We start from the raw sequence: 14,864 nt of genomic DNA, 5'->3' as shown, positions 1-14,864 counted from the left end.
GTATGGACATTCTGGGGGATGTTAATTTGTATAAGAGAAGCTTCAACTTCTGGGTATGTAGCATTGTGGCATAAAGCTTAGTTAGCTTGCTAACTGGCAGAAATCACCAGTGTTCTTGTTCTATGTAGTTTCGTGTTGCCGCCACAGGGTTGCAGCAACAGCACGTACTGTAGACTAGCCTACAGGAAAGCTGTTGAGCATGAACTCGTTGGGAATATTTTGAAAACGTAACAGCTAGATATTCTGCCTTCTCATTTTGTAGACGAAAATGAAGAGAGATTTTATCTTAGTTTTTATTTCATGCAAAACATTTTAGTCTCGTCTTTTTTCGTCAACAATAATGCATCTTAAGATAGTCTTAGTCAGTGTTTTAGGACATTAGTGCAGTTTCGTCATCGTCTCGTCTTAGTCATGGAAAAAAAGGTTGTTGACGAACATTTTTCCTCTCGTCTCGTCTGACGAAATTAACACTAGAACTTACCTCAACAACAGAGGTACTGATGTCCTGCGAACTGTGGGTTTCTTCCTGTCGCTGAACTTCAACCGACTGACTTGATGCACTTCTTAAGAAATAGCTATCAATGCGGGGACCCTGTGTTCCCTCTACCAAGCACTTCTTTTTCCCTTGATGAATTTTCAGGCCCTTTAGACTTGTAACCTTCTGCCAACCACACACACACATCTGCAGCTTTTTCTCAGTTTTCTCTGAACTAGTGGCTTCCACAAACATGTTTTCCTTACTCGTAATCAAATTCGTTCCAGGGTCAGTAACCATGTCTATCACAAGTGAGTCATCTTCCGCCCCTGCTCTCGCAGACTCATTCGCAGACTTTTTTCATTATGTCGTACTGTAGCTTAGTAGGGTGCAGCCCATAGCTTAGTAAAGCCTGGGCTACTGCCACAATGACTCTTAACCAGCCCAGGCATGGTCAAGGTTGGCTAGGTTGGTCCGTCCCGTTGATATTTCTATACATTTCCATTAGACTTTTTTCTAAATCTGTCCTGAATTGGTAAATTGCTCCCAGGTGAATCTTGACTTTCTCTAACGAATCAATCAACTAGCAAGGCACCTAACCCCACACTGCTCCCCGAGCGCCGCTGTTGATGCAGGCAGCTCACTGTGCCGGGATTAGTGTGTGCTTCACCTCACTGTGTGTACACTGTGTGCTGTGTGTGTTTCACTAATTCACGGATTGGGATAAATGCAGAGACCAAATTTCCCTCACGGGATCAAAAGAGTATATATACTATATACTTATACTTGTACTAACTATTAGGGAACCTTAAGGGAACGTTCCCTGATGGTCATATGAAGGATAATTTTTTTATCTATTAACTAACACAGGGTCGATTGAACTAACTGGTAACCGGTGTTTTGGAACCGACAGCTCGGGTTTTGTCGTCACAGGTTCAGACAACCCAGGGGTTAAGTTTTATCTCAGTGTTTGTTAACCCTCCTTTCTGGAATACCCTCCTGAGATTCTTGTCTCAGGGGTTTGATAAACGAGCTCAACAGCCAATCAAAACACCTCTCCCCACCATGTTACTGAAGCAAGATGTTGGTTGGCTGGAGTTCTATGGTATGGTTGACGCCACTGTGTCTTTTCTTCCAGTTTACCTAGCAGGGCTGTGTACATCTGAGATTTTTTTAAACTGACAGTTAGAGTATGTGTGGAGCAATGCACTGAATATCACAAAAGTGTATTGGATATCAGACTGTTTTAAAAGTAAAAGACGGGGCAGAACAGGGCACCCTTCATGTAAACACAGTATGCTGTTGCATGCCGATGCTGTGAAGGGAGAAAATGGAAGGGGAAGGAGAGCAGGTAGCCTAAGCTGTGTTAAGGGCTCCAAAAAAGAAATGGGCAGTTATTGCATGGGAAGTTTATTCACATTTTCTGAGCACTCAAATAGTATCCATTGAAGTAGGTATGAGGCATGGTCTTTTACTGTTCTATACTAAATAAATGCATTGCATGCTGCAAAATTCTTCACTATTCTACATGGAACAGTAGAACAGTTTCAGGTTATGTCTGATTGTGTCACTTAAGTGTACAGAGTTGAATATGTGTATTACTTCACTACAAATATAATTAAAAAACTACAGGTAAGATTAAGATTTCAAAGAGTTTATATGCGTCTCAGCGAGGAACAGCACAGAGTTGATAGGGTTGAGGGCAGTGAGTGGCTCCCATTCGAAACACCAGGCTGGGTTCTACGCCCTGTGGTGCTGAGAAGGAGAACCGCTGGAGCAGCGAGGTGAAGAACAGGAACAGCTCCATTCTGGCCAGCTGCTCTCCCAGACACACTCTCTTCCCTGACAAAATCACACAGAAAACGATAAAAAAACAGGCTTGTGAACACAATAACATAACTCAACAACTGCCTAGTTGATAAAAAAAATAATAGCATGAGCTCATGTGTACTGATTATTACTGTAACGGTTTTAGTCTTATTTATGACACGTTCAAAACTAAACACACACCAATAGAAAAAGGCAAGAAGGCCTCCCTCTTCCTGAACTTCCCCTCTGCATCCAGGAAGTGTTGTGGGTTGAAGGTGTGAGGGGTTTCCCATTCTGTCATATCAAACAAAACAGAGGTCAAGTTGGCCATCACCATTGTGCCCTGAGGAACACAAAAGATAATGACAACTAAACAATTCTAGAGAGCACTTTGTCAATTATTCTATTCACCAAGTTCAAGATAAATCTCCCCTCAAAAGAAAATGCCGATTTTCTGGCAGGATACAATGTTCCAAAGATACAAAGTGCAGTTCAATGTGCCAAAATCACCTTGGGAATGATGAAGTCATCAACTTGGGTGTCTTTGGTGGTCTGTCTGGCAACGTTCAATGGAAGAATGTTGCCACATCTCTGTGTCTCGTGAATAACAGCGTCAGTGTAAGGCATGTTCTCCCTGTCAGCCACAGAGGGCTGACGTGAAGATCCAACAACTCGGTCTATCTCCTCTTGCACCTTGCCTAAAAATGCACAATTGACAATGATTGATGTTTTAGGGGGGATGGGGGCAGTTTCCTATCCGTAACTAGAAAGTTGCTATTTGTTCTGCTATCTTGGCCAGGTCTCTCTTGAAAAAGAGATTATATATCTCAATGAGACTAACCTGGTTAAATAAAGGTTATAATAACAAATACACAACACACACACACTAGGAGCAGTGACACACACTAATATAAGGGTAGTGAGCAATACCCAAAGGCTGAAATCTCTCCCCTCATGGACTCACAAACTTTGATGCGCTTTCCCACAAACTTCATGAGGGCTTAGGGCTGTCCCACTGCGCAATTGTGAAGTGCATGAGGGCTTTTGCTGCAAATAATACTCGCTCGCACCCTTTCTGTGCCCTTTCCGTAAGGAGTCATCTATGCAGACTTTACTCAAGGGAATTACTAACAATTCATAGTGTTGTGACGTGAAACACAGGGTTATCCAAAGGCAGTCAGATGTCAGTTAAGTCTTTGAGGCTTCAGGGCTTAGACCTTAGGGTGGAGATCAGGATTCAGTCAATCAACTGCAGCAGCGGGCAGCCATTGCTGGGGAGCAGTTGGGGGTTTGGTGCCTTGATCAAGGGCAATGGATGTGGACATGGGAGAGCGCTGTTCAATTAGTCCCCCACCCAGAATTCGCCTACCATTCTGGGGTCAAGCTGGCCACCCTGAGGTCACAAGTCTGATTCCCTAACTAGTAGGACACGACTGCCAAAATCAGAGTGGTCCGAGTGGAATTCGAACCAGTTACCTGGTGCATGGTGGTAATAAGTGCATAGATGTTGAATGACACAAATACTCACGCTGTATCTCAGGGTATTTGATCATGTACAGGAGCCCCCAGTACAAGGTTGTAGATGTGGTTTCAGTTCCTGCTACAAACAGGTCCAGAGTGCAGTAGCACAAATTCTCCACATTAAAGCCTGATGCTTCATCATCTGTCCACTTAGGAAAGAGAAATGTAAAGAAAGAAAGGTAAGAAAAAGAACAATGGAATGTGTCATCAGAGAAGATGTTTTTTTTTAAGTCTACATATAACAAGTTGATAAGACTACATACAGAATCCCTGGTAAAGATGTGAGGTAACACATCCTTTTTTGGCGTTTTATCTTAGTTTCATAGTGAAAACAAAGAAGAAGAGAAAAATCCAAACTTGAAGTGTCGCACATTTATTCTAACAAGAATATCCCTCAAAAAGAAATGACAAAATGGCAACAGATGATTTTGAAATTTAAAACGGCAACAGATGATTTTATTTTTACCCATCTTTAAATGGGTGTGGAGGGTGCTGTATAGCTGTGCAAATAGAGAGATGAAGACGTGTGTGAGAGAGAGAGATGGTTTACAGTTTTACAGCGAGGGGGAGAGGTCTTCAGGAATGTTACGTATGATTGCATTGCATTATCCCTTAAGTGATTGTTGAGATGACTATACAGGTACGAAATTTGACTAAATCTGTATCCCATTGGAATAGCACATTATATCTCTTGACTTTACTTAAAATTGTATGTACCGGTATGTTAATGTATGTACAGTATGTATGTATGTATGTATGTATATGTTAATGTATAATACTCATTGTAATAGTTGGAATGATTTAACTCACCTTTGCCATTTCTCCAAGGAAACAATCAATGTAGTCCCTAGAGTTTGAAGGATCAAAGTCTCCTTGGTGGTCTTCAATTTTTTTCTTTACAAAATCAATAACTCCGTTCCAAATAGAAAATATTTTCCTGTGTGGGCCAGGCACTCTGCGCATTATCCATGGGAATACGTTGTACAACTATGAATGAATAAGGGAAAACATTTTTAACATATTTTCACGATGTTGGGCTATGGACAGCCCATGTTTCATTTTCTGGATATATAAAGAGACAGTACGAGGAAAGGATCACCTGGGCCCAAATTCCTCCCTCTAAGTACAAGACCTCATTGATGTTCTTCAGGAGAGACTGGAACTCATCATCAGTGTACTCAAAGCGGTCCCCAAACACCAGCACACAGATGATGTTAGACACAGCATTGTTAATGATAAATTGTGGGTCGAAGGATTTACCTAGGAGCACCAAAATAAAAAGACTGTGGGTATGCATGCAAAACTAAAGAGAATGTATTGAATTCAACAAATACAAAATTACAGTTTTTCTCAGTTGCTTTGGCACATTTCTCAGATCAGAACTGAAATTATCAAAACTGTTTGTCCAAACTCCATATCATCTTATCACTAATCACATTAAACCAGTTTATCCCTATCTTGAACAAATAGCAATGCTTTAGTACATCCATGCAACTGTGTCTGCTGTTTTTTTTTTTATTTTCATTGCATTTCATTTCATTTTAATTTTCCATTGCTAATGTCATGTTGGTCAAATGCACTATACTGGTTCCCTGCTGAATAGTCCTACCCCATAAAACAAATGGTCTTATTTCATCTAGCTGTCATAACTAGTTGTCATAGTCTGTCTAGCATACAGTACCCTCCAGTATTGGCACCGTGGGTAAAGTTGACTAAAAACAGGTATAAAAAATAATTCATTGTACTCATTCATTGTATGAAAACAATGAGGCAAAATCCACTCTTAAAGGGAAGACAATTTATTCTGAGAAAAGAAAATCTCATAAGGAAATAAATATTTTTAACGAAAACACGTTTCTCACAATTATTGGCACCCCTAGAACAGAAGCATTTTCCTATCTAATTTCAACTTATTTAAGTTAATCAGAGTGTCTGTGAACTTTCAGAAGTAGTTCATGACTTTCTTTTTCACTAAGGTATGACAATAAGGTGACACAGAGGGTAAACCCTCTAGTCATTTTTCAACATCAGAAAGACAAGAGAATACACTAAATTTAAATGAAAAGAAAGTGTGTTGACATTTGTATGTCAGGGAATGTCTATACAAACTACCTTGTTGAAAATGCTTATATTTACAGTTAAAACAATGATTTATAATCAACTGGAAATGTGACAAACATGCTTGGACAAAGACCCAAGGTTATCTTGCCCCCACATACAGTATGGAGGATGGTAAGATTCCATAAGAACCACTATTGGAGAGTTACAGACAAAGGTGTCATCTTGGGGTCACCAAGTTCCCCCGAAAATCTTCAAAAGTGACTCATTGCTAATAGCTTATTTAGAGGGCATGCTAGCCTGTCCAGTCATTTAATTACCAATGTAAAGGGCAGGAGTTACTAAATGGTACAGTGACTGGAAGTGTGGTCTATTGTCAGATGAAATGAAAATTGCGCTCTTTGGCCAGAAACACGTTACGTGTCTTTGGCATATATACTGTAGAAGAATGACTAGACTGAAAAGAATCCCATACCTAATGAGAATTATGGTGGAGGCGGTGTGCTATTGTGGGGCTGTTTTTATTCCCAAAGGCCTTGGGAATCCAATTAAGGTGTCCTGAACAACAAGAAAAACCTGAACATTTTCAAAGGAAATCTGTCAATCTCTGACATGAGACTAAAGGTTGCTCATGATTGGATCATTCTTCAGGTCAATGAACCAAAACAATCGTCCAGATCGAAACAAATATGGTTTACTGAACAAAAAAATTAAAGCCATTGCCATCTCAGTCCCCTGATCTAAACTCCATAGAGAAATAGTGGGGTGAGTCAAAGAGTAGAATGCAAAAGTGTGGACAGGAATCTGGACGATCTGGGAAAATTTTGTTTCCAACGGTCTTAAATCTCGTGCTTTGTATTCTCCAACTTTATGGCGTGTCATAGGTGAATATTTCAAGCTGTTTTAATGGCAAAGGGAGGATTAAGAAGGTATTATAAGCAGGGGTTCCAATAATTGTGAGCAATGTGTTTTTGTTAAAAATATTTATTTCTTTATGAGATTTTCCTTTTTCTCAAAATACATTTGTTTCCCTTCAAGGTTGGATTTTTCCTATTTTTTTACATTTTGAGATTACAATAAATCACCAACAGATTATTTATACCGTTTTTTTAATCAACTTTAGCAGAGGTGTCAATAATTCTGGAGGGTACTGTATATAAATATATGTGACCTGACAGACAGAAACATCAGGATATAGAATGATGCACAATGGTGCACAGCTCTTATCAAGGGGTGTTTTACTGTATATTGGTCATTTCTCATGTGCATAATGCTGTAAAAGTCTTTGTTTTCTTTACACTATCACAATGTCTGTCAACAGTAAACACTGTGTAACTTTGTAGTTTTGAAATAAAAAATAGTGCTACCTTGCGCATTGTTAATTAGAAAATACTTACAGAGTAATCTGTCTTATTGACAACAAGACAAAACAGTTTGACTATCTTGACATAAACAATGGCGTCAGGACTTCTAATTTTGATTGCACTGACAGTTTTATTTATATAAATATTTGCTTTTGAGGCATAGACAAAGCATTTAGATAGATAGATACTTTATTTTGCATTTTGAGCAAGATACACGCTTTTGTAGGTAATACACATGCAGTGCAGTTTGCTCCATTTGTTTCAAGAAATGCACTAACTGTTGTGTAAATGTTAATAATGATTCAACAAATGCACTAAAGCGACTGAGAAAAACTGTAATACACTCCTCAGCTGTGAGTTGTACAGGGTTTAACCATTCATCTTACTCACTCACTTTGTTCATTAGCGATTGCTTCATTTAGATATCTGCATTCTTGAAGAATGGAGGGCTCAAGGCTTCTCTTGCCCAATCCAAAATTTCTCAGGGTGTGAAGGGCAAACCTTCTCTGCTGTTTCCAAGGATATCCATTAGACGCAACCACCCCTAAGCAGAGAATATAAGACAGAAACAATCCAAATAATAACAGAACGGTACTTTAACATGAATATAGTTGAGTATGATACAACAGGGGAAATAAGTATTGAACAAGTCAACATTTTTTTTTTCAGTAAATATATCCAGAAGAAATTTTCACCAGACTTTGGTATTAACTCAAGAAATCCACGCATATAAAAAATTCAAACATTAAAGTCTGTATATAAAGATATGTGTAATTAAGTGGACGTGGAGAAAAAAAGTATTGAACACGCCAATTGAAATGTATTTAATCGTTAGTGGAGAAGCCTTTGTTTGTAATGACAGCTTCAAGGCACTTCCTGTATGAAGAAAATAATCAGCCGCACTCAGGTGTGATTTTGGCCCATTCATCTAAACAGATCGTCTTTAAACCTTGAAGATTCTAGGGGGCTTTCTTGTGAACCTTGATATGTTTTTAAGTCAGGTGAATGACTGGGCCTTTTTTGGGGAATGACTGGGCCGTGAATGACACCTTGATTTTCTTTCTTTGAAACCAATTGAGAGTTCCTTTGCTGTATGCTTTGGATTGTTGTCTTGCTGGAAGTTCTCATCATACTGATGGATGGCAAGAATCTCCTGGTAAATAGAACCATTTGCTGGAATGATTTAGCCTCTAGCTATTAATGGACATCCTTAAGCTGTCTCAAGTAAGCCTTGCTTACAACAAAACCATGATTGGAATAAAAATTAAAGTATAGCATGTGTGCTATATTGGGAATGAATATGGACAAATGCTTAAATGAACTTGTTAAAATGTGCCATTTGGAATAGAGTTTAAAATCTAAGGATGGCTGCCCACAGCAGCTCTGGTAGTTATGAAATTATGTTGATTCTAGTGGTAATCACAATTCTCAATTCTGAGAAATTCACACTTCGCTTCAATGCGGCACAGACACCCCGTAATACACTAGGTGAAGGTGCAACACAAACAAAGACTGAGCAACATGAATGAATCATCAGATCACAAACCAGTTGTTGTACATATACGTCAGGCTAATGCTTTGCAACTATAAGCTTATGAAGGTCTTGGGAGAGCGTTTTGCTTTAACCATTATGAAATGTTTCTAGTGTGACACCTTGGTAAGGAAAAACCTATTCATAGCCCATCAATATTTACAAACCCATCTCATATTAATTTGCACAGATGAGGGATAATGTACCTTGTACATGTTACCTTGGTGAACTGCTTTTTTAGCGTTTTTAATACGTTTTGTCCTGTGTCATTCCACTTTATTATACACACACTTTACCTATGGACTTAAATGTTGTAAATACTTTATACTTGAGGATTCCCTGAGTTAATAGTAATGTCTGGTGAAAATTTCATGTGAATAGCTTCTTAAAATATGCTTACTGAAAAACATGTTGATTCATTCAATACTCCACTGTACATTATCATTATACAGTATTATTATACGGCTCTTCACAATGCTTGTAGAGCGCTCCATTGATTTGAATGGGATTTCCAAACATTCTACGGTCAAATATACACCATGTAATGACCGCTGAAACATATAATGACAGCTGTCAATGGCAACGGGTTTTGTGCTTCTGATTCACGTCTTCCATATTACTCCGCTAGTAGTCCGGTCACGTCTTGCAATGGAACTTTGATTTAAGTTCAGCGTGTGTTGCGAACCATTTTCCAGCAAAAGCCACGACGAAACGGTAATAAATAAATGCAAAGAGACATTTACATTTAAAGAGTTTATTTTCTCGTTTTGGTAAGTAGCCGTATAACAAGCGGGATCATGTATAGAATGCCGGTTATTATCGAGAAAATAAGTCCCTTTAGGGCAAAGCAAGACCACTCCGCTGGCGCGTCAGGGTGCGGTTCGCCCTGTCGGAACTTATTTTCCTGATAATGACCGGCGTTCTATACATTATCCCTTACATGAAAATAGTGATCTTAATACTCCTGTGGTGGAAATCACCTTTGTCTCCAACGATATCAGCAAATAAAGGTAAGGATGGTCGATCAGCAAAGTTTTCTCCTTGATGGAGATACATTTCCCTCACTAGCTTGTGTCCATTAAGAACAACCATCCTTGGTCCAAAAAATCGGACACTAAAAATACGTCCATATTTTTCAGCAAACTGGAAGAGATACAATATCAAAGACACAATACAAATACTGAAGTCAATGCAAATGCACAATGTCACAGCATAGTGTTTTTAATCAAACAATTAAAGTATAATCTGTATTGTAATCTTAGGGGTCGCAGCGAAGGTAGGCATTAGGAAAGTGGCATTATAGCTTAGGCAGCTGCTGGCACATTAACTACAAGTGAAAGTGTCAAAACAGTAGCCTACTGCGAACTAACAAGGGATATATATATCTTATAATTCTAATTAAATTACACGCACTTGCATTCACACCACGCTCAGTAAACAAACACTCAAATTCAATGCATTTACAGCATTAAATACCACTGCCAATGGCAGTGCATATGTAACAAACACAATGTAACAGTACTTACAGGTATCTGAACGCACATGGAAGGAACGTTTAGAACTTTGATAAGTCAGAATATGCTGCGTGACTTAAGCTTATTTTATACTATCTGTGAGACATGTAAACGGGAATATGAATGGAACCTTTTATTAACAACTCATGTAAACACCATATTCACAATATTGTGTTATTCTAAATAAGGTCAGACCTACAGATGAGGTAGTGAAGTCCCCTCTATTTAGGCTACCTGCACAAAAGCACGAAAAAGATATCCTGACAGGCTGGAATTAGTGCAACCAGCACAAACACAATGATTAATCATTATGACTTTCCAAAAAAATTGACAAACTATATCTCTAACCACTTCTCAGACTAGTAACTACACCAGCAATGACAGCAGAGCTCAAGTGACAATTTAAGACGTTAACCTCCTCCTATGTAATATGATGTGTTTGTGGGCGGGAGAGACATATTTAGGAGCCTAGTTTAAAGGGAAACTTGGCAGGATTAGCAATTATTCTGCCTCTGCTGGAGAAGTTGTGCATTATCCTATTTCAAACTGTGGAAAAAGGTAACGATAAAGCACACAGATTTGTTTACATGCTAGCGAAACGGTTAGCATAAGTTCGGCAGAACAACGTGAATGTTACAAGGTAAGAAACACGATTTAAAACGAGCTTCTTGTTTCTCACTTCTCTTACCGGGACGGTAGTCTCAAAGTTGCAAGGTTGGATTTCTGCCTGGGGATGCTAGGGGGAGCGGGGAAAGTCACCATTTTCACCGGAACAGGTCATTTAACCTGTGTTAAGGTAGGCCTACTTCTATAGCCTACTCTGGTAGAGTTGCACATACTAGATACAATGCAATATTTAGCCTATTAATTTATCGACAACATAACGTAACGTGTTGCTTTTAATTATCGAATGTTCTATTGAATGTATTTTTTATTGACCCGATTACATGTCTATCCCGATATATTTCGCTATAGTTTTATCGCCCAGCCCTAGACCCCACTTCCTGTTTGCCGGCTTTGCTGCGGCTTCGATCGGCTGTGATGGGCAAATGCCTTCGAAAATCAAAAATCCTCCCCCTAACTCTGGCAGGCCATGCGCAAGCAACCCCTTTTTTTCTGTGAGCTTTTTTTCAAAAGTAACCCAACCTGTGGGTTGTGAGTGTGAATGAATGAAATGTCACTGAATTATTTCTGAATGGCTGAATCCCAAAATACCAGAGCCTAAATGAGAAGTAGCCTATGGACAAGGGGCAAGTTTAAAGAGGCCCTATGCAACAATTTTAGCAAAAATGACCTTAATTATGCAGGTTGAGAGTCGTTCTGATGGTTCTACAACACTTTTTGGGTCGTTTGGTGGGTGCTTCGTCTCCCCCTAGTGCTTCTCCGCGGAAAAACCGAATATGCAACTTTCTGGTCACGGTCGGAACACATCCGGATGTAACTCGGCGGAAATACTCGAAAATGTAGTCAGATTTAGTCAGATTGTAGTTTCTAAGAAGACTGCAAAACGGACTCCGACTTGGCTTTGTTGCTGTTGAAATTGTAAGTAGCCTACCTTTGGGTGAACTTCGTTTTTGTAATGTGATTTTTGCTCGACCGTTTTATTGTGAGCCCTATGTGTTTAGCTTGGTTTATTGATGCTAGCTCGCTAGCTATTGGGGGTTTAGCGTAGCAGTCACTTGCTACCGAAGCTGCAGGGGGAGCTATGTCGTGAATAATGCGAGCCCAAATCAGGCGAAAACCCAGCAACAGCGAAGGAATAAACAGACCTGCATACAGGGTTGCCAGATTGGGCGGTTTTGCAATCTATTTTGCGGGCAAAAATGGGTTTGGGCGGGTGTATAAAAATTGGGCTGGTTTCGGATCAGTTCGGCGGGTTTTTGTAGCCGAAACACATAGGCACTTCAGACCCTTCTTCCAGCGACCCTCAGCAGGCAGCAGTCTCTCACTCACTCACTCACTCACTCACACACCCTCTGGCTGACGTGCCCCCTAAACTTACAACAGACACTCTCAGCTCACGTCACCTTATGTATCGAAACATGCATTCTAGCTATAAATGGCATAGTGCATGGTATTTCCATAACCGCGAGATATGCGCTTCACAATGACAGCAATAAGTTGTTAGATATTCATAGCAGACAGTAAAGCCCAGCAGTAATTTATCTAAAATAACACATATTAAGTACCATTCATGATGTTGTCAAATATTGAAGTTGTGGGAAGTTTAAGCTGTATGTTTTTTTTCGTCCCCCATGTCGTTTCATTTATCCCGGCCAGGAGGGACGAATGAAACAAAACGCACGTTCGATTTCTCCTTAAATAACTAGCCTACTGAATGGTTTTGTTCAGACCTGAAAATGCAACTGTATTTGACAGAGGACAGATGTAGGTTGCTTGTGACAAAATATTAGCTTTCAGTGTTTTACGATGTCTTTGTAAATTACGTTTAATTAAAAAGTGTTTCAGTCTGGTTCTCCCCTACTGCGGCGCAGACCGCCCTTCAAACACACAGCTCGCGGGGTTTTCAAATTTAGCTAGCTGACTGACAATATCAATATGCCAAAGTGGGCAAAGATCATTTTCTCATTACAGTCAATCTCTTTATGAGGGTGCACACTGCTGAAAGATTACCTACGAGACAGGATGGACTTTCCCCTTCTTTCAGGGTTGATGGATGTGCGCACAGGTCTTGCACGAATGGCTTGACATAGGACTACGGCCCACGTTCCGTCCAGCCCGACAGTTGTTGAGGAAGTTTGACAAAGCCTACTAGAACTTTTTAATTATTTTTAGGCCTAATAACAATTGCTCAAAGCAATTTCCACGAAGGGCCTAGGCCATAGGCCTATGTTTTTTGTGTAGAGATGGCCCGCCATGCATGAACGTTCTGCTTCTGCAGCGCACTGACACCCCTGTTCGTTCAACTCGACTTTCATGAAAACTCTAGGTTTAACTGCCTGTCAGGTAGGCCTACTAATTGTTCTAAATTACAGGTGTCAAACTCAAGTTTGCCTTTACCCTATATCTGGCGTATGAAAATATTTTTTGCGTGTATAGAGTTGCCATGCATGAACGCACTGCTTCTGCAAAGAGCGCACTGACACTGTCCTAAATAGCCTATGTTCAGCGCGATTTTCATGAAAACTCTAGGCCTAACTGCCTGTCTCAAGGAATAGATAGCGCCTATGTATTAATTAATTGTTCTAAATCACAGGTGTCAGACTCAAGTTTAACTCAAGCATTTAGCCTACATTTGGCGTAGGCCTATGAAAATATTTTTTGTGTAGCCTAGAGTTGGCCCACCAGTTATGAACGCACTGCCTCTGCAAAGAGTCGACACCCCTGTTCTATAATCAATGCGATTTCATCTAATGTTATACATGAATATGCATGTCATGTTGCTATTATAAATAATTGAAATGTTGTGCGTTAGGCTATTTTGTATGTTCATATATCCACTCAATGTTTTTATGTTAGGCTAGCCTATTGAATGCTTTTGTTCCAAGCGTCTATTGACACAAATAGACTCATTGATAGTCTACGTTTATTGCATTATTTTTCGTAACATAAGCTTATAGAAGAATAGTCTGACTGAGGTCCGTGTAGCCTACTTTTGCGTTCATTTGATTGAATATTGTTTCTGAAATTGGATAGGCTAAGTCCAAAAATGGGTAATTTTAAAGCTTGTTAATGATTTCAATGTGTTTAAATGAGAAACAAGCAAAAGCAAATTTGGGCGGTTTTTTGTGCATTCTCGCGGTTTTTGACGAGGCTTTGGGCTGGAAAACCTTACTGGCATCTGGCAACACTGCCTGCATAGGGCTTCTTTAAGTTTGTCTGTGCCACGCACAGAGCTCTCTAGCAGCCCTTTCCTGATAAATCACGCTATGACTTAAAGAACTCTTAAGACTTCGTATAAAATGTACAGGTAGGTTACAGGTGAAGCGCAACGAACACAGCTTTGTGCGCAGATGGAATGGCCTCACACACACATACAGTATAGGTTGATTTACACCTACCTTGACAAACTGTAGATGGATTTTGGTGATGTCAATGTGATGCACGTCGCCGATAAAAGGCAATGACCACGGTCCAGGAGGGAAATTCGTTGGTGGTTTGGTTTTGATGTAATCAAACACAAGGAGGAAAATTGAGAGAAAAAGCAAAAAACTCTTGATGTTGAATAGTTCCAAAATATACAATATTGCCGTCATTTTGCTTGCTCTAGCGACGGTTAGGCAACTGTTGTATAGACTGCAAACACCAACCACCCATTACACAACAGGACTGGAAAATCACGTGGTACGGTGTTCTCTTCTTCCCCACCTTTCCCTTTGTAGGCCTAGCCTACCTATCAGCCTTGTTCACAGAAATTTCTGATAACTTTTTGTTATCAGAAATGTCGAAGGCGGTCACTGTATCAGGGATTAAATGGTCGCTAACACGTTTCTGCCACAGGAGGGCCCCAAAAGAACATGAGTTTATTACTGTTAGTGAGAGTATAAAATATAAAGACAATTGTATTGCCTGAGCATTCCATTATCACCTCATGAAGTATCCACAGGTCCTGGACATGGGCCTGTAAATGC

General features: G+C 39.8%; 1 protein-coding gene across 1 annotated transcript; it reads right to left on the bottom strand.

The window, feature by feature from the left end:
* Positions 1-1,869: 1,869 nt before the first annotated feature.
* Positions 1,870-14,580, bottom strand: LOC143116831 (cytochrome P450 2J2-like). The gene is made up of 9 exons (XM_076278150.1): positions 14,295-14,580; positions 9,739-9,901; positions 7,622-7,771; positions 4,905-5,065; positions 4,616-4,792; positions 3,813-3,954; positions 2,795-2,982; positions 2,486-2,627; positions 1,870-2,317 (listed from the first exon to the last, which is right to left on the bottom strand). Exons 1-9 carry the CDS (start codon positions 14,487-14,489, stop codon positions 2,142-2,144), a joined length of 1,494 nt encoding a protein of 497 aa, XP_076134265.1. The 5' UTR covers positions 14,490-14,580; the 3' UTR covers positions 1,870-2,141.
* Positions 14,581-14,864: the final 284 nt, after the last annotated feature.

Source organism: Alosa pseudoharengus, unplaced genomic scaffold (genome assembly GCF_046254945.1).
Source record: "Alosa pseudoharengus isolate Yale_2024_CS ecotype anadromous, Long Island Sound unplaced genomic scaffold, YU_APseudo_1.1 YU_APseudo_1.1_scf_11, whole genome shotgun sequence".
Lineage (NCBI taxonomy): Eukaryota > Metazoa > Chordata > Actinopteri > Clupeiformes > Clupeidae > Alosa > Alosa pseudoharengus.
Note: the sequence above shows the minus strand (reverse complement) of the source record. Positions and strands in the feature narration are given on the sequence as shown.